Source organism: Toxoplasma gondii, chromosome XI (assembly GCF_000006565.2).
Source record: "Toxoplasma gondii ME49 chromosome XI, whole genome shotgun sequence".
NCBI classification, from domain to species: Eukaryota; Apicomplexa; class Conoidasida; order Eucoccidiorida; family Sarcocystidae; genus Toxoplasma; species Toxoplasma gondii.
In genome coordinates, this window is record NC_031479.1 from 3,912,296 (window position 1) to 3,933,349 (window position 21,054).

A 21,054-nucleotide genomic window follows, 5' to 3' on the forward strand; every position below is an offset into this window, starting at 1 on the left:
TGCGTCGCGTCTCTGTCTCTCCTCAGAGTCTCTCTCTCTCCTCCACTTTCTTCCTTCACGTGACGCTAGAGAAAAAGACGAAAAACGCAAAAGGAGTGGGGTGGGTACACGGGGTGCGACCCCGGAGTCTCAAGGAACTGGGAGATGCCTCTCGCATCGTTTATGTGCACAAAGGATACAGACCAGAGAAAACAAGACACAAAAAACAAAGCACACGCAACAGACTGCGGCGGAGAAGAGACACAGACAGACGAGAAAAAGTGGAGACCTCAGTCCATGCGACACTTGAGTCGTCGGGTAGTGATCGTGTTGGGGGTTCTGCGAGAGGACCACACAAAGAAAGCAGCACCGCGAACTTGCAGCAAAGACTTCCGTTGAACAGAGGCAACGAGAAGTCAAAACTCGGACGAGCAACAGAACGATAAATCACAGAGAAGACAGCGAAGAAGAAAGAAGAGAAAGCAGGGAGGAGGAAGCAAAGCACGACAGAAAACCGAGAAGAGGTCAGGCCGCAGAAAGATTTGTTGAATCTGGAGAGAGAAGGGAAGGGCACACAAGTCTCCAGGATCTGAAGTATGCGAGAAGTCAACAGAGCGGAGAGAGGAGAAAAGGCAAGAAAAGGTCGTGGGCTATTCGAACACTCGAGGGGTATTGGCCCAAGCACCTCGAGCAGGGCGTTCGAGGTTTGTGGTGCGGTTATCTCCACCTAGTATGAGCTTCTGAAGTGGACAAAAACTTTTTTAACGATGATTTCCTCCCTTCTATTCTTTTATCTAACAAGGTATCGCCTTCTGCAACGTGGCTGTTCCACCTCAGACTCGAGTTCCCTCCTTCTCTAGGCGAAAGGAACGACCGAGACAGGCGACAACGAAGGAGAAAAGGAGACAGATGCGCAGAGAAAAAACGCAAAAGCAAAGACTTGAGGCAACGCCGGAGGAACGACGTGGGTTCACGTGCACGCGACCCCGAGCACAGAGAGAGGGGAGATAGCAGCAAGAAAGAAAGAAGCAGAAAACAGAGACAGAGACGGGCGACAGAGAGACGAAGTGAGAACATGAGCGACGAGACAAACGAACATGGAGCGAGAAATAACGGCCGCGGAGAGGGAAGAAGGAAAAACGCGGAGAGACAGAGACGGGAAGAACGTGGACAGGAAGGAGCGAGGAACACAGAGGAAGGTAGAGAGCATACAAAGAGGAGAGAATAACATGAAGAAAGAACAGAAATACGAGAGAGAAGACAACGCCGGAAAGGAAGGACACGAGCGGAGATAAAAACGAACACAAGAGACAGAAAAAAAGAAAACCTGGGGAACTTACAAAACGTGGACGACGGCACCCCAACCAGCCACGCAGTCTCGGTCCACAGCAGCCAGGAGACTCTGTGAGAGAGTTTCCATGAGTTCGTCTTCGTTCTGAAAAGAGACGGTTCGCCGGAGAAAGCAAAGACAGGCAAGACGAATCAGGAAACACCAAATCGCAGAAAAGGACGAAGGCGAGGAAGGCAGAAAAGTCAGGGAGAGAACAACATTGCGAGGACAGACTGATGAAGATACAAACTCGTGGAAGGTCGACGTACGATGAAAACAGCGATGAAGAGAAGAACGAGGAGAGTCTGGCAGTGAGAACACAAGCCAGCACTGCCTTCTCTCAGCGGCAAGACGCGATTTTCCGGTTTCTTTCTGTGCATTCTTTCCACCTCTTTTCTTCCTCACCATGTCCGGCTTCCAGAGAGATTCGCAGACTCCCACGAGTTGCTCGGCAGAAGTTCCATTGCAGACGAAATCTTTTGCGTAGCAAGCCGCGCCGATGTAGTCGAAGGCAGAGAGAAAGGGCTGGTGTGTCTCCGGGTGAAGGCCAGCTGCGCCAACAGTGAAAACTTTGAAGACATTTTTTAGAAAACGACTCGGGTGCGCAAAAAAACTCGAGAGTGGATAATCTTTCCACACACCGCAGCAACGGAGAAACCCGTCACATTCATAACGTGTAAAGCATTTCCTCGACCATTCAAAAAGACTAGGTAATCACTGGACATACATCCATGCACATATAAGCATTTACCCACTCCTGTACGTCTACATGCAGGGACGTTTCCGCAACGAACGCACTACCAGAGCAAAGACACATCAATCCATGTGTCAAGACGCACAAACCAAAGGTGGTAGGTTATATATACACATATACATATATATACATATATATCGATGTACACCACTGTATTTGTACTTGCGCATTAAGAAAAAACATATATATATATATATATGTATATACATACACATGTATATGCCTATAAATTTACATCTGAAGATGAATTGGGGTTGGAGCTTTCTGGACATATTACAGTGAATTTTCGTTTCGCACCGACGACAGGAGAGACAAAGTAAGGAGCGAAGCGGCGACCGTAGAGCATGGAGGAAACGACGTTTGACATGATCTCTGGCGGCATTTCGGTGACTTCCTCGCGCAGCTGGTACAAGTTCGAGCGGAAGACGAGTTCTTTGTGTCTGAGACAGAGGAGACACAAAGAGATGCACCTCTGGAGCCTCTCGGCAGGCACACACACGCATACGGAAGGCTACCTGGACACCGGGCAGACGCTGCGAGTCCACTTCTTCTGTTGCTCAGTTTTGGAGCAAAGAAGAGAGACGCACAGTCATCCCGTTCATTCCAGAAGAAGACCGAGAGAGAAACGAGCACCCAAGAGACAAAAGCAACGCAGTGAACAACTGAACGCACTGGAGAGACTTCAAGTCCATTCTCTCCTCGACTGACAACCCGCCCGCGTTTCCTCCCAGCTTCTCTTTCGCTGTCTTGCCGGAAAGGTTTCCTTCCAGGCACCGTCCTGCCTCTCCTGCCTCCAACTACCGCGTTCCGTCGCTCAACTAACAGATCACCTTCACTCTATCTACTTCTCTCGACACCCGCTTCTGCTGCTCTCGGTTGCTGCCGTGCTGCGCCTCCGCCCCTGCTTCCACGGGTGTACGTACACCGTCTGGACGTCAGTGGCGAGGCCGGCGAGGCCGACGAAGGTGTGGTTGTTCATTTTGAAGACTTTCTGGAAGTCTGCGCTGACAGTGCCAAACTGATTGACTCCGAGACGCGTGTCGGACGCAATGCCCACGCAGTCTTTCCCCGCCATCGCCACCACGGCGCTTCCGTTGTACGCATCCTGAGAAGGAAGAAAGAAACTGGAAGAAGAAAAAAATCGAAACGGGGAGGCCGGATAGAGGTCGAGAGAGGGACGCTGGCAGGCATCTGCAACAGTTCCAGCGGAAGAAAAAGAAAAACGAAAACAGCGAGGAGAAAGTCACAACTGGGACATCCACGAAGTGGAGAAGGCACTGGAGACACTCTAGAACTGTTTCTACACACCCACACACCCATATATATATATATATATATAGAGAGAGAGAGACAGACATATGCTTGTGGAGATTTCTACATTATGGCAACTATGCATAGGGATGAATGTCCGTATGGGTGTGTTTGTGTGTGGGAGAGAGGAAACTAGTTGGAGACGGGTGAGGACGGGGCTGTTCGCGACAAAGGGCAGCGAGAAGCGAGAAATACGAAGCGAGTTCGCTCCAAGAAGTCACAGCGGACGGAGACAGCAGCACGGACGGCAGAGGGAGGAGAGAGAGGGACGAGGAAAACGAAAGCAAGCACAGGAGCACATAGGTAGTAGAGAGAGGAAAGGCGTTGGATACCAAGAGAGAGAGGCAGAGTGAGACTTTGGAGAAGAAAAGGAGAAGCGCGCGATAAAAGCACTGTGGGGCGCAGTGACTCGCGGGAGGAGATGACCGTCATCCACCGAACTCTTTACGGAAGACGCATGAGCACTAGTTCCTGGACGCCTGGAGAGAGCAAACGAGAGCGACCAGCGAGGTAGGAAGGAGAGCGTGAAGGCTAAGAAATTCGCGTGTCAGCAGAAATCGAGGAAACCAGACGAACGCGGCACAGAGGGCAAGAAAGCGACGACAGCCGAAGGATAGAGAGACACGGGAGATGAGAAAGAAGAGAAAGGGAGACAACTTCGCCCAGAGACAGGTGCAGAGAGGCCGGAAGAGGGAGAAGGAAAAGATACGCTAAACAGAGCAAGGGAGACAAGACGAGAAGTCAACGCCGCGACACGGCACATTCAAGGAAAACAAAGATGTGCGAGACGACGCCTAGAGGCCACAGCGGGTGAGGAGACACCGAAGACGAGCAGCGACGCCGCGAAAGGGGCGGAAGGACAGAGAAAAGAAAGCAACAAAACAAGTCACGCGAGAGACTCAGGCAGAGAAGAACAAGCGAGGAAGACGGCCAAAGAAGAGCGAAGAGAAACGTGGTGGCGAAGAGTGGGCGGGGAGAAAAAAAGAAGAGTTAAGGGAGGAGGGAGAAAAAAGAAGGAAAATCACGAGGCGGAGATACAGAAAGGAAGGAGCATAAGAAGATGAGAGAGCGACTGGAGGAGAGTGTAGAATCAGGAGGAGCACGCATCAAGGCTCTCTCTGAACGGAAGAAAGGAAGGCAGCCGAAGCAGAAAAAATATCAGGGAAGACTGCGGAACACGCTCCAGGTCTTGACATCGCGAAAAGGACGGGCGTTCCTACGCTGGACACACAAATGCGTTGTTAAAAAGTGAATAGAAGAAAAGGTTGGAATCCGAGATGTCCACGGAGAGACTCGGCCTGCACACACAGAGCGTTCTCTGCAGCGAGGAAGACTGGCCAGACCCAAGGCGTTAGACACAGAAAGAAGAGGCAATTTTTATCGCTGAGAGCGATGCGGTTCGCGGACCCGGAACCCACCATTTCGCATGTGAAAGACGAACAAGGACAAAAGGCGGAGAGCGGGCAAGTGGAGGAGGCAGAAAGGAGGCGGACGGTGCGGCTGAAGACGGGAGGGAAGAAAGGCGCTTTGGAGTGAATCCGAAGAGATGAAGAGGCCTGAGAGACGAGCAAAGACGAGGGGAATTCGCCTCCTCTCGGACGCCTTTTTGATCGTTTCCTGCCCAGGTTGTCTTGCACCGAGGGTCGGGTTGAATGCGGCGGCCTCTATTGCATAAATAGGGGGTCAGGCTGAAAGCGAGAAGCGACTACCCTGGGGAGAAATGGCGACGGAGAAAATGCACACGCGACTGCGAGAAAGTGGATAAGAAGGCTCGCCACAAAACGCAGAAAGTGGACCGAAGAAAGACAAATAAAAGGACAAGAAACCGGGACCGCACACGTGGAGGACGGGGACACGGTTCGTCTTTTCGCAATGCCTTTTCGGGTGTACATACACCACGTGAGGCTGGAAGGGCGAAACGAAGAGGTCGCGGCTGCAATGCGCGACAGCCCACTGAGCGCGTTTTCCAACTCGGATTTCTTCTCACACTTGAAAATCAAGTAGCCACATTTTCTGGCTTGGAGACCTCCTCTTCGGCTCTATATACATTGGTTGCGATACGCCGCCACAGCCTACGTATCTGGCTCGACGCCGCCTGAACTCTGACTCTCTCGAGCGACTCTGCTGGCAGTTGTGTCTGTATGGAGACGAGCGCGCTGAGGTCCGACCTGGAGACACGACGGCAGTCTTTTCGTTTTCTTCTATCACCGCGGAAATCGTTTGTTTTTCTCCTCGTTCACCACGGGAGACTCGCGCCTTGTTCGCCGTCTGGCGCTGTCCCCGTCTTCCGACTCTTTCCTGGTCGCCGCTCAGAGCGGTAACCGTCCAGACTGAAGGCTGCGATTTTCGCCGAACGCGTGCGGTGTATGTACACCTGAAGATGCTAGGCTGTATGCTGCAGAGCGGCGCTGGGGAACGCGAGACACTCGGCAGATGTTCTTCGGAGCTATTTGTTTCTTTTCTTCTCCTCGGTGAGCATTGAGCGTCATTGGTTCACGAATCTCCACGTTTCCTCGGAGAAAGACGGCTCCGCGAACACCGCCGCCCGCCTGCGAAAAAAGCACACACGACCGCGGGAGAAACACCCCAAATTTGCGTGCTGTGTGCCGGATCCGACGAACGCACTCCGAGAGTCTCGCTCCCATTTCAGTTTTTGCGGAACACTTGAAGCTTTAAAACGCGACTGCCTCCGACTCAAAGAGTCTCCTTCTCTATCCAGACAAGCGCCGCGCCGTCCACTCTCTCGACACTGTGCGCACCCATTTCGGGAGAGAGCTCTTTTAGGGGAGGAAGCTTTTTCCTCGCTTTGCCGTCGCTTGACTTTGGAAGATTTTATTTTCTCGTTCACGTCTGGAATCGTCTCGCCTGCGAAAGACGGAAGCGCCCTGTGCCCCTGCGCGCTCCCGTCTCTTTGAGCGATCTCGAAACGCGCGCGAAGAAAGAGTGAAGAAACGACGCAGAAAAAGAGGAAAACGAGAGCCGCCCCAGTGCACGCCGTTTCTGTCCCGAATCGCTGAAGGTCGCCTGCTTCTTCCTGTGCAAACGCAGAACTTTTGCCGTCCTTCGCTGCTCTTCCTGGCCAGCAGTTGACCTGTCTGTGGCTCTTGCCGCACTTGAGTCGACGCCCCACTCGTGACAGAGAAGACGACTACACAGAACTCGGCTCTCCCCATCTCTCTCTGTCTCTCGGTCTGTCTGTCTCCTGCGCTCTTCTTCCAGTTGCGAAAGAACTTTTTTGCAGGCCTCCACCTCGAAGGCGCCTCTCTCTCTCTGGGAGAAACTCTAAGAGCTGCCGACAGATTCCCTGCCCGAGCCTGCAGACATTTTCCCGGGCGTTCCTCGAACGAAGCTCAACAGACAGCGGAGCGCGAGCAAAAATGGAAGCAAACGCATCAGAGAACTCGAAACTGTCGGAATCTCCCGTCGCGAATGCTGAGGAGAACCGCGTGGAGGACGCAGCCATGAGCGACTCACTGTCGAGTGTACAGACAGACGACGAGAAGGCCAAAGACGAAGACGAGGAGACTGTAGACGGAACCCCGGAAGAAAGGATGACACTTGCACTCTCCTGCAAAGACGCAGGAAACGACGTTTTCAAGAGTGGAGACGTCTCGGCAGCGAAAGCAAAGTACACCGTGAGTCGAGGATGAGAACGCATTGCGCGAACAAGAGACTCTCCAAGTCTCATCGTCGGGTCTCCCGTGGAGTGTTCGATTTCAGACAAGGCGGAAGTCGTCTGTACAAACGTCGCGCAAAGACAGTTAAACGAAGACGATTACCTCTCTCCCTTCCTGTCACCACTCAGTCTGCCTCTCATATATATATATATATATATATATATTTACAAACATCTTTCTACACACAAGCATATATATATATATATACGTGTGAAGATGGAGTTTCGGGTGTACATACATCGCGGAAGAGGCGAGTTGCATGCGTGAAAAGCGCGAGAGACGTTGTTTTCAGGAGGGACTGAAGCAACTGAAAGACTTGGACTTTCCGGACGCGAAGCGACTGCGCGTGGCGCTGAACTCGAACGTGGCGATGTGCTGCATCAAAACCCAGGAGTGGTCTGCGGCGATTGCTGCGGCGAACGCCGTCCTGCAGGAAGAGCCTGAAAATGTGAAGGTAACGTCGAAAAAGCTACGCGGAGTTCCTGTCTGTCGACCTTCACTTACTTCTCGTCCCCACCTGTCTGAAGGCATCCCTCTCTCCAAGAAAAGCAAAGCTACTCAAGGTCATACGTATATTTTATACATGTATATGTGTTGAGGAATCAGTCTCTACAACGTACATGCCGATAGGCATATATATAGGCGCATGTCAACAGATATATATATATATATATATATATGTAGAGATCTGTCTTCCAGATATGTATTTATACATATACGCCGGTATATGTGTGTAGGTGTCGATGGAGGTAGCTGCGTCCAGATTTGCTTCTCGATGAATGAGGGTGGAGAGCTGTTTGCGTTGTCTCGGACTTCTGTTGTCTTGGTATTGTGGCTGCCGCTGTAGGCTCTGTATCGTCGGGGCGTGGCTCGCAGTGCCTTCGGTTTTTATGCGGAGGCGAAGGCGGACTTGCTTCAAGTAGCTCGTCTCGATCCGAAGAACGCAGACGCCCGGAAAGAGCTGGAGAAAGTGAAAGAACGCATTGCCAAACATAACGCTGAGAAGAAAAAGGTAAGACGCGAACGGGAGGAGTGTCCCTGCGGGTTGTCGTGACCAGGAGCAAGGCCCTGGCGTCTGCGAGTTTCCCAGACGTCTCATACCGCACCAGCATTGCTCCACCTCACTCGCCCTGTTTTCTTGTTCTTCTCGTCTTCTCTCTTGGCCGTTTTTCTCCTTCTCATGCTCTTTCTTGGTCTCGTCTCTTCTACCGAGTTCTTTCGCTGCTCTTCTCTTTCTTCTCTTTGTTCTGTTTGCACGTTTGCTGGTGAACCCGTACTTCATCTCATGAGGGGAAGGGAATGATGCTGTTCATTTTCATTTTCTTTCCTCTCTTCTTTTTCCGCTTCTTTGCTTTTTTCTCGCCTATGTCGTCCACTGTGTTATTGTGTCTTTTTCACTCGCTGCAGCTCGTCCTTGTCTCTTTTCTCTGCCTTTACCGCAGGCCTTTAGCGGCTTGTTCGACAGAGCCGCGGGCATGTACGCGGACAGGGAAGAGCAAATGCGCCAGAAGCGGTTGCAGGAGGAGGAGGAAGAGAAGAGGCGACAAGAAATGTGGGAAAAGGAAATGGAAGAGAGGAGAGGTATGTGCTCTCGGACACCCCAGATCGTGGTAGATGCACAGCAAACGAATCGCGACCCAGAACTGCACGAGGCATCTTGGAAAAACGAAGAAACTCTGGAATTTGCGACAGTCAACAGAACGTCCGAGCCTTGAGTATCCGAATGACGATACCGCCACACTCTGACACGTTTAAACATGAGGTTAAACGAGAATCGAATTCACAGTCGCCCTGTATATTTATTTCCATATGTACAAGTACATACACATTGTTTATATTTGTACAGGTGCATGCCTGTTTATTTATTTGCATAGTTATCTACATCATAGATTCGTATCTGTGTGCATTCATGCATTCATGTAAGTTTTCTTGTATTTATGTACATGTATATTTTTTTGTGCATTTATACCACGTGAGGGACCAGACAGCTTGCGTTTGCGCCGAAATTACTGGAAGGAGATTCGGCTTGTGTGCGTTTGCAGAGAAGGGAGAAGAAGAGATTTCTTTTGCAGACTGGAAGGAGGAGCGCCGGAAAGTGGAGGAGGAGAAGAAAGACAAGCAGCGAAGAGAGCAGACCAGCTCTCCGTCTTCGTCTCCGTCAACGACAGGTACGTCTGCGAAGGAGTTCTTTGAGAGGAAAAGGTCTTCTCTCCCAGGTGCTGTCTCGAGCGAACGGAGGAATTTGATTCTGTTTCCAGGCTTCTAGATGCGTGTGACAAATCATCAGCCCGTCTCCTTGATCCTCTTTCCTCTCTCTTATACGCTGCTGCTGTCTTTTCTTCTATTCTACATTTCTTTGCTCTTTTCTGCTCTCTCTTCTCTCTCTTCGTTTCTCGCTTCTTTTCTATCTTTTTGCTTTTTTTCTCTCTTTTCGCTTCTCTCTGTTCTCACTTCTTCTCTCTTGTCTCTCCTCCATCGTCAATTCTCTTTCATTTGCTTTCATTGTCTTTCTGCAGCTTCCTCGGGGAGAACGAGCAAGAAGACAGGGGGCGTGGAGTCTCTGGAGCTCGACGAAGAAGACGAGAAAATCATCAACGAAACGAAGAAGATGGGGTACTGCTACTTCCGTCGGGACTTAACCGAAGAGGAAAAGAAGCTAAATGCTCAGCACCGCCCGACAAGAATCGAACCAGCCGCGAATGCAGCGACCTCCGGAGCCTCAGCAGGGAGCTCTCCAGTTGCTTCCAATGCCGAGAATGTAAGAGAGTTTTTCACTTTTTCGTTTCTTTCCATTTCTCCCTCGTGTTCCCTGCCCGTCTGGCCTCTCCTTTCCCCGTCCTCTAACGCTTCTCCTCGCTCCATGTCTTCTTTCGCCTCTTCATTTTCTCTGCTCTCATTCTCTTTACTCTTCGTTCCCCTCTCCTCGTCTCGTTCATATCGTCTCTTCTCTTCAAGTGCTCTTCTTTCTCTTACTTACACTCCGCTTGTTTTCTTTTTCCCCAGTGTCGACTGGCGACGCACATGTAGCCGGACACACAGCGCTCCTCCTGGGGACTTTGGAAAGAGAAGATGTTTTGACTTGTCTCCTCGCGAGAGCCTTGTGGCGAGCTCCTGCAAGCAGACGGGCAAGTGTCTCCTTTCGCACGTTTGCTTCTTTTGCAGTCCGCGGGTGGAGCAGCCAAGCAGAGCGGCGTTTCTTCTTGGAACTCCGCAGGAACAACTTACGAGGAAAAAGGTAAATCATCTCTCGAGCTATTCTGTAGGCGAACTACTCGTCCCGTTTTACACGTCCAAAAATATGTGTATATTTATGTATATATAGATATACATACATAAATACATATGCGTATGTGCGTATGTACGTGAAGATACAGGCAGTCTTTTGTGATATATATATATATATATATATATATATATATGTTTATCCATATCTATTGTAGACTCTTTCCCTATTCAGCTGCGCTGCATGTGAGTATGTATTTGAATATTACTATGGATAATTTTACATACAGTTGATCGGATGGCCCAAACACACGACTATTCATCTGCTTAGGTTGCAGCTGTGATGTCCATTAAGAAGCACACAGTAAACTCTGAGGATGTTTTTGGAAGTGTGTTTCGTTGTTGACTTCTTTCTGCAAATAGTGATAAGTCGATGCATGCGCATGCACCCCGCTTGATTTACAGATACCTCTGCAGAAGTCGGCCAACCTCCGTACCGAGGTTCCACAGGAGGTTTTTCTGGAGGGAAGCCGCTGTTTTCTTTCTTTCGCGGTGGCGTTGCGGCTTTTGGCCAGCGTCTGTGGATTTTCGTGAATGATGGATTTTTTCGTGAAGATTTGTCTTTTTTTCAGACGTTTCGGAGTGGGCAAAAAAACGATTTGAGGCGCGACTGAAGGAAGCGAAAGTCCTTCGCGGCAACGACATCGATTCGCTGCTGCAGAACCCTGAGCATCTCGTCAACACTCTCCAGGTACGGACAACTCTCCATTTGCATGCCTTCATTAATATACAAAAAATAAATGGGCATGTGCGTTTGCTTCTAGATGTATGTATTTGTGTCGAGGGAATTGCGTGCACATGCCAGGGCAGCGGACGACGGTGGAATGCCTCTGAACAAGACTTCTAGAACCTCGTGGCGAGTAAATGTTTTTGCGGCGGCGTTGGTGAAATGATGAGAAGAAAATGTCTTCTTGGATACAGTTCTTGTTTCTCTTTTTCAGGGATCGGCAAAGGGTGGGGACTCTGCAGATCCTCTCGCGTCTCTGCAGAAACTCATGGGGCAGTTCATGCAGACAGAAATCAAGGTGAGTTCAGAAAGTTGGAGAAACGGAATTCCTGCTGTCTTTTGTGGGCGTGTACGAAGAACCAGGAGAGAGGGCGGTTTGTAAAGACTTTGACATTTCTTCGGGGCCGCTCGTGCGGCGTTTACACCCTATGTGTCGAAGGGAAGAGCTGTGCTGTGTTCTTCGGCGGAGTGTATGCAGTCGGTTTTTAAAGTGGCAGGAAGCGCGGTAGAAGAGGTTTTGAATAACGCATAGGTGACGGAGTAGGATTCCGCCTTTAGAGAGTTCCTTGCCCGCGAGTGTCTTCCTCGGGAAGAAGGTGCAGGGCCTCATATGCGACAGGCGTATGAGGGGGGAGAGGCAGAAACAGACATGTGGCTGCTTGAGCGGTCTCCGACTTTTCAGTTCCAGTTAAACGTGCCTTTCTCCAGGTCCAGGACGTACCGCCGAGAAGAGGAAAAAGAGAATGGGAGCTTTCTTTCTCCGCTTCTGGCGGAAACAAAAGTCTGTGTCTTTGTTTCGAGAACCGCTGTCCGTGTGCTCCCTCGTGGAGACATCGAGGATTCGAGTGGGTGACTCTTTTTTTCGAATGACACGGAACTAAGCGTGCTTTGAAGGTGATTGCCTTTTGTCTGGATGTGTCGTCGCTGTCAGTGCAAGGAGGTGACAGGACTGACGGGAGATGCCCAGGTCGTCGTGATGCGCGGGACGAAACGCTTCCTGTTTGAGTTTGCATGCACGGTCGTCTTCGAAGTTTCGGGGGAACTCTCGCTTCCCGACAGTGGACTCGTGCCGACTGCCGGAGACAAAGATGGCACCAAGTTCTCTTACAAGGGTACGCAGTGCGCGCAAAGCGAAAGAGGAAACGGAGGCAGCACTCTAGCGCAGGCAGGCGGGCTCTAGAGCGCCAAGGCGATACGGCTGGCACAAAAGGGGTGTTTTTCTTCCGATGCTGTGCTGAGTTCGCGCGTTTTCTAGTTTCAGAGTGGCTCCCCCTGGCCACAGGTGCGCCACATATGTCCGTCGGGGTGTACGTACACCTGACGATAGCTGGGGTGTAGCACGACAGCCACCGTCGTGGAGGAACAGAGAGGTGTTGGGGTGTACTGGCCGCGTGTTCTGCAGGAGAGATTACTCTACCGGAAGTGAGCAGTGCAGACGGCAAGGGCGAGGCGTGGCTGACGGGCAGTCGCATCAAAATGAAGCAGAAAGTGGATCCCCGGAACCAACCAAGTAAGCTGCAAGAGTCGAGTGTACATACAGCGTAGAACTTGTGTTTCGAGATCCGTTGTTTTCAAAGGTTCAGGGGGAAGTCCTCTTGGTGTTTGTTGCTTCTGTGGTTGGAGAGAATTACGCGAATGCGGTCCTTTCGTGGTTTTGTGTTTCACACGGTGTGAAGTGCGGGGAAGCGACTGCTCTATATCTTGGCGAAAAACTCGTGTCTTTGCCTTGCTTTTCGCGTGTCTCATCTCTCAACCTTGTCTTGCTTTCTTTTCCAGTTGTCGACGAGTGCATTGAGGCCTTCAAGAAGCAGCTGGTCCACCAGATTCACCAATTTCTCTCAGACTTCTCCAAGATAGCGTAAAAAAGCCGTTTCGGAGTGTGCCTCTCCCCTTCCCGCTGAATGTTCATAGTAGACTGAAGATCCCAATGAGCAGTCGTAACGCGGGGGTGACGACGGCGCGCGTCGACCAAGAATCGAATGGCCGGGTATATATAAATGCTGGGTTTACAAGTATATGCTGGATACCTCTATACTTATTGCACGTAACATGATGGTCGTGAAGAGCACAATAGAACTTGGATCCGGTAAACAAAGACCGAGACCTAGACAAGTAGTCCAACTCGTTTCACGACATTTGCGGTGTGCGTAGACCTGGCACCGGATCCCGTTCCTTCGCTTCGAGGCGACTTATCTGTCTTCGCCGCCTCTCGGGAGGCGCGTCCAGAATCCGGTTTTTTCGTCTACCTCGTCCTATGCTTCACGCCCACGTGCACATGTGTCTTTCCGAACAAATGAATATTCTCGATATGTTTGCCGGTGTGTCTACGTCACTGCGTGGCTAGGGTGCTGCTTCTCTGTCACTCTGTAGAGATTTTTATGACGCTGTTTGCCTTTATGAATGGGTGCCTGTTTACCTTGTCTTGTGCTACGCATGCATGCGGTTTTTCCACAGGGGTAAACCGCAGGTAGCTGTCTGTCGTGTTCTTCCATGTCGCTCTTGAGGAACGTGTTTTCTGCGTCTCTCTTCTCTAGTGCATGGACGTCTTTGTTCTGTTGGAAACGCGTGATATCTCTGCCGGCCGGTTGTACCGAGTGTCTTCCTGTTTCGCGCTCTCAGGTCCTCCTTCCGTTGATTGCGCATTTGGGTTGAATATGTTTTCGATAGTATCAATGCAACATCAAAAACTACCTCACCAACCACTGTGAAATCAGTGAAAACATAAAGCCACACGTGTCGAGTGTGGTTCGTCCTTATTCCATTCCGGTGGTCCGCCACAGAACGCAGTTTTTTGACAGCAAAGAAATCAAGCGGAATTACGTTCGTGCTCGGGAAAAGGTAGTTTTCGACGTGATGATTAGCAGACGTGACAGCAGCGATCACAAGGGAAGCGTGGTGTATCACTTCCTATAATCATGCAGAGTGTCTAACTTCCATCTTCGATTTGATCCCAAATGTTTAAACAGCCATCGAATTCAATTAGCTCAGGGGCCGCACGCTACTCATGTTTCAAAGAGCGCATTTCGCTAGGTATCCAATCCCGCGCTCTATCTTCGGCATTAAAACAGCAGCTCAATGTCAGGCAACCATGCGATTTCTAGGTGGAACACCTCGAACGATAGGTGCGATACAGAAGCGAACGGCTTGAATGGCATCCACGAGATTCCCTTCCGTGTTCCCGCGATCATAAACGGCTCTGATTTGGGAGCGGTCATTCGCAACGAGATCTACATCATCGGCAGAGAGCAACACGCGTGAGGCTGTTCGGACATACTTTAAACGATCGCAACCACAATCCGACAGAAATGCGCTCTGCTGCTTCGTTCACCCCGCGTTCTGCCCTCACCTGAAGTAGACAGGGCGGCGGAACGGAGGAAGAAGGCGAATCCCGAACGAGCTCTAACGTCTCGTTCCTCCACGGGTCACTTGCCAAACTTGAAATCGAAAATCCTTGCGTCTAGGAGCTGGTGTAGAGCATTTCCAGTTATTGTCGTGAAGAGAAGTGACACGGTTAGTGGAGGTCACCGTGCGGAGGCCGCTTTTGGGATGCCTCCAAGTGCCGACCTTTTGACGTTCAGTTAAACGCTTGGCTTCCTCCGTACAAACAAAATGCTGATTATGGAGGCGTTACAACTACTGGGCAGGAGATTCCCTCCACAGGAAGGTACGTGAAGGGTCTTCTTGACGTGGAAACCCTTGCTGCAGAGTTTGTCAACAGAGAACGGCGGTGTGTCTCCCGACACCCCCCCCTCCATCTGCCAGGTGTACTCGACAGAAACTCTGCGGTACTCAATGACTTGTGTATGTGGGCAGACAGTGAGCAGGTCGTTAACGAACGAGTCCACAGCTTCTTTTGTGGCGGAGTCGACGGGTTTATACTCGAGGCGGTTGGAGTCTAAAAGGCGGAGAAACCGTGTGTGGCGTGCATGCGTCTTCGCCGCAGTGATATGCTGTCGACAGAGGCGAATCTTTCCCCACTTGCACAGATCAATCTGCAGGCCTAGCAGATTCGGTACAGGTCCCGGCCACCGAGACAGCAGTGCTGCACTATGCGAGTCAATCGCCAATACAAAGTGCGGTACGGCTGCAACAAGAGCTTCGAATGCACGTGCATCGTAATCCCACAACATGCGGTGGACTGTGACTGTCGGCAACACAAAGGTGTGTAGGTTTCGCTTTTGCGGAGGCAGGAAGTTAGCTTCTTCGCAAGGGGCGGACGGCTCTGCGTTTCGCAGATTGGCTCGCCGATGGCCAGTCGCAGGCCTCTGACTGCTACAGGATGCACTACAGTGTAGCTGGCTCTCGCTTCCGGTATCGCGTCCTACATCGGCAAAACCGAGTGCCTCAGCGCATGCAGCAACTACGTTGGCGTGCCACCAGCTACTGGCAAAGTGTAAGCGCGGTGGGCGCTCTAGAATATGTTTCCACACGCCAATCTCCATCCATTCTGGCCGTGTCACCCAATCACGTAGCATTTCAACTACGCCAGCAGAGACGCCATCGACGTTTGCATCGAAACTTCCTAGATATTCCTGACTCGCGTCAGCAAGCGGGCCGCCTCTCCCCGGGTAGCGGTTCCTGCCGTACCGATCCCTTCGGTTGACATGGCTTCTCTTAGTTAAAAGGGAGTGCTGGCCTGAGGGAATGCGAAGATGAAGTGCCCGCCCAGCAACCTCCAGCGGCAAAGTCGCCGTACCCTCATAGACGGGCTGGACCGCGGGACAGAGGTGTCGTAAGATCGGCAAGACGGCGAAGTCGAAAACGTCTTTCATGTCGTCGTCTTGGACAACCAGACGAAGTATTTTCAAGTTCCGTAGAACTTTCCGGAACTGCCGATCGCGCGCCGTATCCCCCGACGACCCTCTGTGGCCCGCTGTACGTACGCCTGGGAAGGCCGCTTCGAGTTCGGTATCTTCCACATCATCATCCTCCACAAAACATGCTGGAAGGCTCTGAATCACCTGAAGTTCTTCAAGAGAGCTGCCAGGAAATGCTGAGTCCTCTGAAGCCCTGCAGAAGCTTCTGGACTGTGACGAAGTGGAGATATTCCGTGAGGTTGCGTCCGTCTGCTCATGCGCCATGCTATCTAGGATTCCCTGTACTGCGAATGGCAACGCTTTGAAGCAGCAAAGTGTGACCGTGGCTCTCCTGACAGCGGGAGCCATTACCGAAAAGAGGTGAATGAGCGTATGGAGTTCCCGACCACGAATAAAAGGCACGAGTTCGACGCCCTGTGTCCTTTCGTTTTCACATAGTTCGAAGTACTCTAGGTCCTCACAAGCAGGGAAAACGCACCTGGAGAGAAGCTGAGGGCGGGGCTGCAGCGTCCGTCCAAGCTCCCCCCGCTGCAGGTAGAATGGGCGCCGATACGGACCCGGTGGGAAAGCCAAGTCTCCGTAAAAAGTATCATTCGGCCCAGCTCGGCGGAGGAAACTGTGGTGAATTCGGAGTCGCTTTACGCGGGGAAAAACCATGGAGAGCCACTGTATATCTGCGGGGGCTGACCAGGCGGCTGTCCGCGTCTGCACAGACAGAGTCTGGATGGATTCCGACACCATTAGAAGCTTGTTGAAGAGCGGCAGCAAGACTTCTGCTGCGTGCACGCTCTGGTCCCAGTACAGTGACAACTCTGAGAGCTGAGTAGGTGGTGGTCTGAGATTTACAAAGTGGCTGAGCAAGTTGAAGTCTCCGGGCGGCGCTACCTCCGGTAAATGCTCTCCTCTGTAGTTTGCCGAAAACCTGGCGGCTGCCCCCGCCGAGGCAGGTGGACACAACTCTGCTCCTGACCCCAAAGAAGACGCATGCGATGTGTCACTGGATCGGACGGGGGGTTTCCACTCTTTGCCAGTTCGCTGAAGACGTGAGGACAACGTGGAGGGTTCTACCGAACGGCTGGTCCCGCCTGGCCACTGAGCTGGAAAGGCAAGACCTCTCATTTGGCGGAGCGCCGCGGCGGCCTGCTCCGGTCCTAGACATCTTGTGAACGCCTTGCAAACAAGTCGAAGATTTGGAAGTTCGTTGACGTAGAAGAAGCGAAAAAAAAGCGGATGGAACCCCTCCTCAAGGAGGTCCAGAAGGCCGGGCCCCGGCTCAACGGAATTAGCTAGGGGCCGGGGTGACCCTGCACCCATGTTGATCGAGACATTCTTTTTTCCCGCTGGGTTCTTTGCAGAAACGGGCTCGGTTTCCCACTTCAAACATATCCGGAAAAGAGCAAGGGAACGCGACAGTTCAGCGAAAAATGAACCGCCTCAGGAACGCACCCCCTCTGCCAAGACTAGATGAGTAGCTGTGGACGCGCGTGGCTCAAGATTCTCCATTCTCGTTGACGGGCCGCATTCACGGCTTCCCCACGATTCACACACTCCAAAAGAGTGAATTCTCATGAAAAAACACGGGTGTTCATGATTTATTGGAACCTTTCGACGGCGTCAGCAGAAACCGAAACGGTTTGTCTTCCAGTGGAGGTAAGCCCTCGAAGGCGGGGAGGAAGATGAACCTTCCCAGTCTCAGGCAACGGCATGTACGGCAGAACGGTGTCGCAGGGGTTGGCCCCGAAAACCAAGCCTTATTCGAATGCACTGAGCTAAATAATGCAGGGTTGAAGAAGTTATCTGGGAGAAGGGGAGCCGGAACTAAAAAGCCTAGGAAGCTGGCGAAAATTGTGCCGAAAAGATAGACTTGACAGCAGCTCCTACTGCCGGGCCAGACGACAGCCATGCACCTCCTGTACTTTCTTTTGGTCAACTTTGATACTTTGAATGAAATTAAATCTAGTTCTGGGAAGGTTTGCCGCGCCCTATATTTTGGAGAACGGCGACAAGCCATGCTTGAAATTGGTTCTCACCGCACCCGGATCGCACCGTTGTAAAGATGCTTAAGTAGCAGAGCGACGCAACAATCACATTTGTCCCATCCGTAGAAAAGCTGCTAAGCCATTTCCTTTCGTCTTGATCGGGGTCAAATGTCATGGGAAACGAAAGCAACTCTCAAATCGTGGCATCCCTGTTTTTCCCCCATACCCTGCGATGTCTCGCCGGGTTCACCACTTACGGCCCTCTGAAGAGCATTGTGAGAGACGCATGAGACCTAACATCAACGACCAGCTGTCTAACAAAGTCTTTTTCCATTAGCTTCGGTATGTCACTGTCTGATGCAACACACGATACGTAGGCATTCGGGAAATTTTCTCCTTCCGGAGTAAGGTTAACCACGTAGGAGGTAAGTAAGGGCTTAGAACGTACGCCTTCCCCGAGCAACTTCCACGTGAAATGTCTTGCAGAAGAAAACAAGGGAAGCAGGATTTCACGTAGCTAGTCCAGCTGACAAGAACATCCGCGGTCTGTCATTAGTGTCTTTTCAGAAATCTAGGGGCCGGGGGGCTGAGGGAAGAGAGAAAGAGTCAACGGGGCGTACGCAGGATGCACTATGTCGAGTTCGTTGTTCCAACGATACCGTACACAACGCGCAAGCATTGATTGGTATACAATATATTAACAGCTGCGCCAGGTGTTGCTTGCTTGCAACTGCAAACGGATATGGGGACACAAGATCCAGTTTCGCAAACAGCTACGGGGCTGATATGTCGTTGATACCCTTGACATGAAACAGCGAATGGCTGTTTAATATCGAACATGATGCCGGCGTCAATCTTGCTGCTGCGTGGACTGCATAAACTCTCTCTACGCTGACTGTGAATGAAACTGAAACTGCCCCCCCCCAACCTATTTGCATGAGTTTTATGGAGTGGAATCCATAACGTGGTGTCAGAAGATCTCGTTCTTTTCTAAGGTACCGAATAATATGGGATACCGTCCAATATATGTAGAAGCGTGGAGGTGAGGTACTAGTACAAAGGACTCGAGCAGCATTGTGAAGTCAACTTCGCAGTACCTCTGACTTTGGCATCTAAAGAGTGTCGTTCTCATTGCACTCGCGGACAGAGTCCTACATAAGCTGTGACCCTGCACATGATGTATGTAATGTCTGGCTAAAACTACACATATGACGGTTGTATATGTGTTTCGCTTTCGTCTGCAGATGCATTCCATGCGTCTGTGACGAAATGGAACGAACCCGTGCATACCCAGCTTTCCGAGGTAGACTGCCTGCTTACAAGAATCGCTGGTGGGCAGAGCTCAGTGATCCATGGTGCCCCTCGTGTCCACCATCAATGACAATTATCACCAGGGAAATACCGTTTCGCTTCCCACAGAGCGCATGAGTATCAGCGTACTCAACGTAAACTGTGTTCAGGGGCACCACATGGAAACGCCTCATAATGGAAAACGAAAACAACCTTGCTTCTCAAACTCGGCACCAGGGCGCTGCCTTCTGCGGTAGACGAGAACTGTGACGTGACCAGTGGTCCTGCCCAGCTGCCGTGCGTCAACGACACCGGCGATTTGGATGTCTATTCGTTGATGAAGGCAAAAGCCGCGCAGCATGTTTTCGGAAAGGGCAGGAATGCCACGTTGTACGCCGGATTCCCTCTGCCACGAAGCAGGCCCAACTAGTCGATACTCAATGACAGATACATTAGGGCATGCATCATGCACCAGCGAATCTAACAAGCGGCCAAGGACTCCTTGAGCCTCTGCGGAAGAACTCTCACCCGCTCTCCACTTCCACAAGTCATGAAGCCGGACAACTCTAGCTTGCCAACGTCCGTATTTTGATGCAAGTGCAAGGAGCTCCTCATTGGGTGCCCTGGGTTGTCCGCCGCTGAGACCGATCTCCAGACCTACAAGATTCCTGAAGAACCCTGGCATGTTGACAAGTTGATCCATATGGCGTCTGTCGCCTTCGAGTCGCAACAAGATTCCTGGGAGCAGTTGTGTGATTTCTTTTATGTGCTGGGAGAGACAGGGGGGAAGTCTGGCCAGAGGCCGAGCAACCTCCAGCGACACCGTCGAGGGAACCAGCGTGCAACGTTGGAACGACGCGTTTTCTGCAGTCGGATACGTGACTCCAGGACGAGAAAGGGTCACGGTGACAGATGCCGGGCACTCCGTTCCGAGGACGTGAAAATGCAACTCTGCAATGCTTTGACTCTGAATGAACTCCTTAACGTGACCTGAAGTGACGCATCGGCAACGCGAATGTTCACAGATCCTTTGGCGCAGCCTGTGACGGTGTCTTCGAGCACAGCGGCATCCTTCTGTTCCTTCTGTTCTCCTCTCGCTCATGGATAAACGCACCGTTCCAGCGAGAAGTAAGTGCCCTCTGGGACACACACGTTCCACAAAGGCAAGAATGCCGGTTTGGACGAACTCGTGGAGCTCGCAGTCGTTCAAGACGAAACAGATCTGTCGGACAGACTGAATGGTCGCAGACACTCCGTCAAAAACGGAATTGCCAAAATACGTCTGTGGCAGGAGCCAGTCCCGCTCTAGAGCGTCGCAGTTTCGGGTCGCAGGAACGATTTCCAACTCTTCTACAGTGCAGAATGGCCGAGAGGCGAGGTACACAAGAACATGTGTGATTGTGTAGCGTGAGTCAGCTGTGAAGGCGAGGTGCCGCAGTTCCCCCATGGAAGAGAGTAAGGAGAAGAGGCAGTTCAGCTGGTGGAGAACGATTTCGTGCCAAGGAATGTCGTCGTCATCGCCATCCCACACGAAGGAGTCAAACCAACGCAGGCCTTTACATGCCGGAAACTGGCACCGAGAGAGGAAATGCCAATCCAGACAATCTTGGTAGTACCTTACGTGGGAATTCCCGCAATCGCTGGCAATAATCAGCTGCGTCAAACGAGGAAAGACGAGTTCGAGAGGCCAGGCACATCGCCACATAGTCAAAGTCGAGCCAACAGTGGACAAAGTCTCCAGTGTCGGTGCTGCGGTGGTGAGGAGTCTTCTGAAAGTATCGCACAACGACCACGAAACACCGCCAGTCCAGTGAATTGACAGTTGTCTCAGGCCACATGGCCGCACTGATAGGTACTCGTTCAGGAAGCTTGTCGCTTTTCGATGTCGCTCGCAAGTAACTCTGTCAC

At 51.5% G+C, this 21,054-nt stretch overlaps 3 protein-coding genes across 3 annotated transcripts; 1 reads left to right on the plus strand and 2 right to left on the minus strand.

The window, feature by feature from the left end:
- Window positions 1-3: 3 nt before the first annotated feature.
- On the minus strand, window positions 4-5,259 carry TGME49_314090 (proteasome beta subunit). The gene is made up of 6 exons (XM_002364578.2): window positions 4,793-5,259; window positions 2,987-3,168; window positions 2,361-2,503; window positions 1,715-1,860; window positions 1,320-1,414; window positions 4-318 (listed from the first exon to the last, which is right to left on the minus strand). Exons 1-6 carry the CDS (start codon window positions 4,793-4,795, stop codon window positions 270-272), a joined length of 618 nt encoding a protein of 205 aa, XP_002364619.1. The 5' UTR covers window positions 4,796-5,259; the 3' UTR covers window positions 4-269.
- Window positions 5,260-5,372: 113 nt separating this feature from the next.
- Window positions 5,373-13,774, plus strand: TGME49_314100 (tetratricopeptide repeat-containing protein). Its single transcript, XM_002364579.2, has 12 exons — window positions 5,373-7,009; window positions 7,344-7,505; window positions 7,899-8,063; window positions 8,494-8,632; window positions 9,094-9,219; window positions 9,568-9,809; window positions 10,214-10,286; window positions 10,906-11,024; window positions 11,275-11,358; window positions 11,992-12,172; window positions 12,463-12,570; window positions 12,837-13,774. Exons 1-12 carry the CDS (start codon window positions 6,752-6,754, stop codon window positions 12,920-12,922), a joined length of 1,743 nt encoding a protein of 580 aa, XP_002364620.1. The 5' UTR covers window positions 5,373-6,751; the 3' UTR covers window positions 12,923-13,774.
- Window positions 13,775-13,823: 49 nt separating this feature from the next.
- Window positions 13,824-18,020, minus strand: TGME49_314110 (hypothetical protein). Its single transcript, XM_018782807.1, has one exon. The coding sequence runs from the start codon at window positions 17,189-17,191 to the stop codon at window positions 14,639-14,641; it is 2,553 nt and encodes an 850-aa protein (XP_018635386.1). The 5' UTR covers window positions 17,192-18,020; the 3' UTR covers window positions 13,824-14,638.
- Window positions 18,021-21,054: the final 3,034 nt, after the last annotated feature.

What these genes read in the sequence shown, in the direction of transcription:
- TGME49_314110 (XM_018782807.1), bottom strand. Translation starts at nt 17,191, where the DNA reads ATGGGTGCAGGGTCACCCCGGCCCCTAGCTAATTCCGTTGAGCCGGGG.
- TGME49_314090 (XM_002364578.2), bottom strand. An exon ending in GCCACTGACGTCCAGACGGT is followed by an intron (nt 2,504 to 2,986) that starts GTACGTACACCC and finishes CCTCTGTCTCAG; the next exon opens with ACACAAAGAACTCGTCTTCC. An exon ending in CTTTGTCTCTCCTGTCGTCG is followed by an intron (nt 1,861 to 2,360) that starts GTGCGAAACGAA and finishes CTGTTGGCGCAG; the next exon opens with CTGGCCTTCACCCGGAGACA.
- TGME49_314100 (XM_002364579.2), top strand. Translation starts at nt 6,752, where the DNA reads ATGGAAGCAAACGCATCAGAGAACTCGAAACTGTCGGAATCTCCCGTC. An exon ending in AACAACTTACGAGGAAAAAG is followed by an intron (nt 10,287 to 10,905) that starts GTAAATCATCTC and finishes TCTTTTTTTCAG; the next exon opens with ACGTTTCGGAGTGGGCAAAA. An exon ending in ATCTCGTCAACACTCTCCAG is followed by an intron (nt 11,025 to 11,274) that starts GTACGGACAACT and finishes TCTCTTTTTCAG; the next exon opens with GGATCGGCAAAGGGTGGGGA.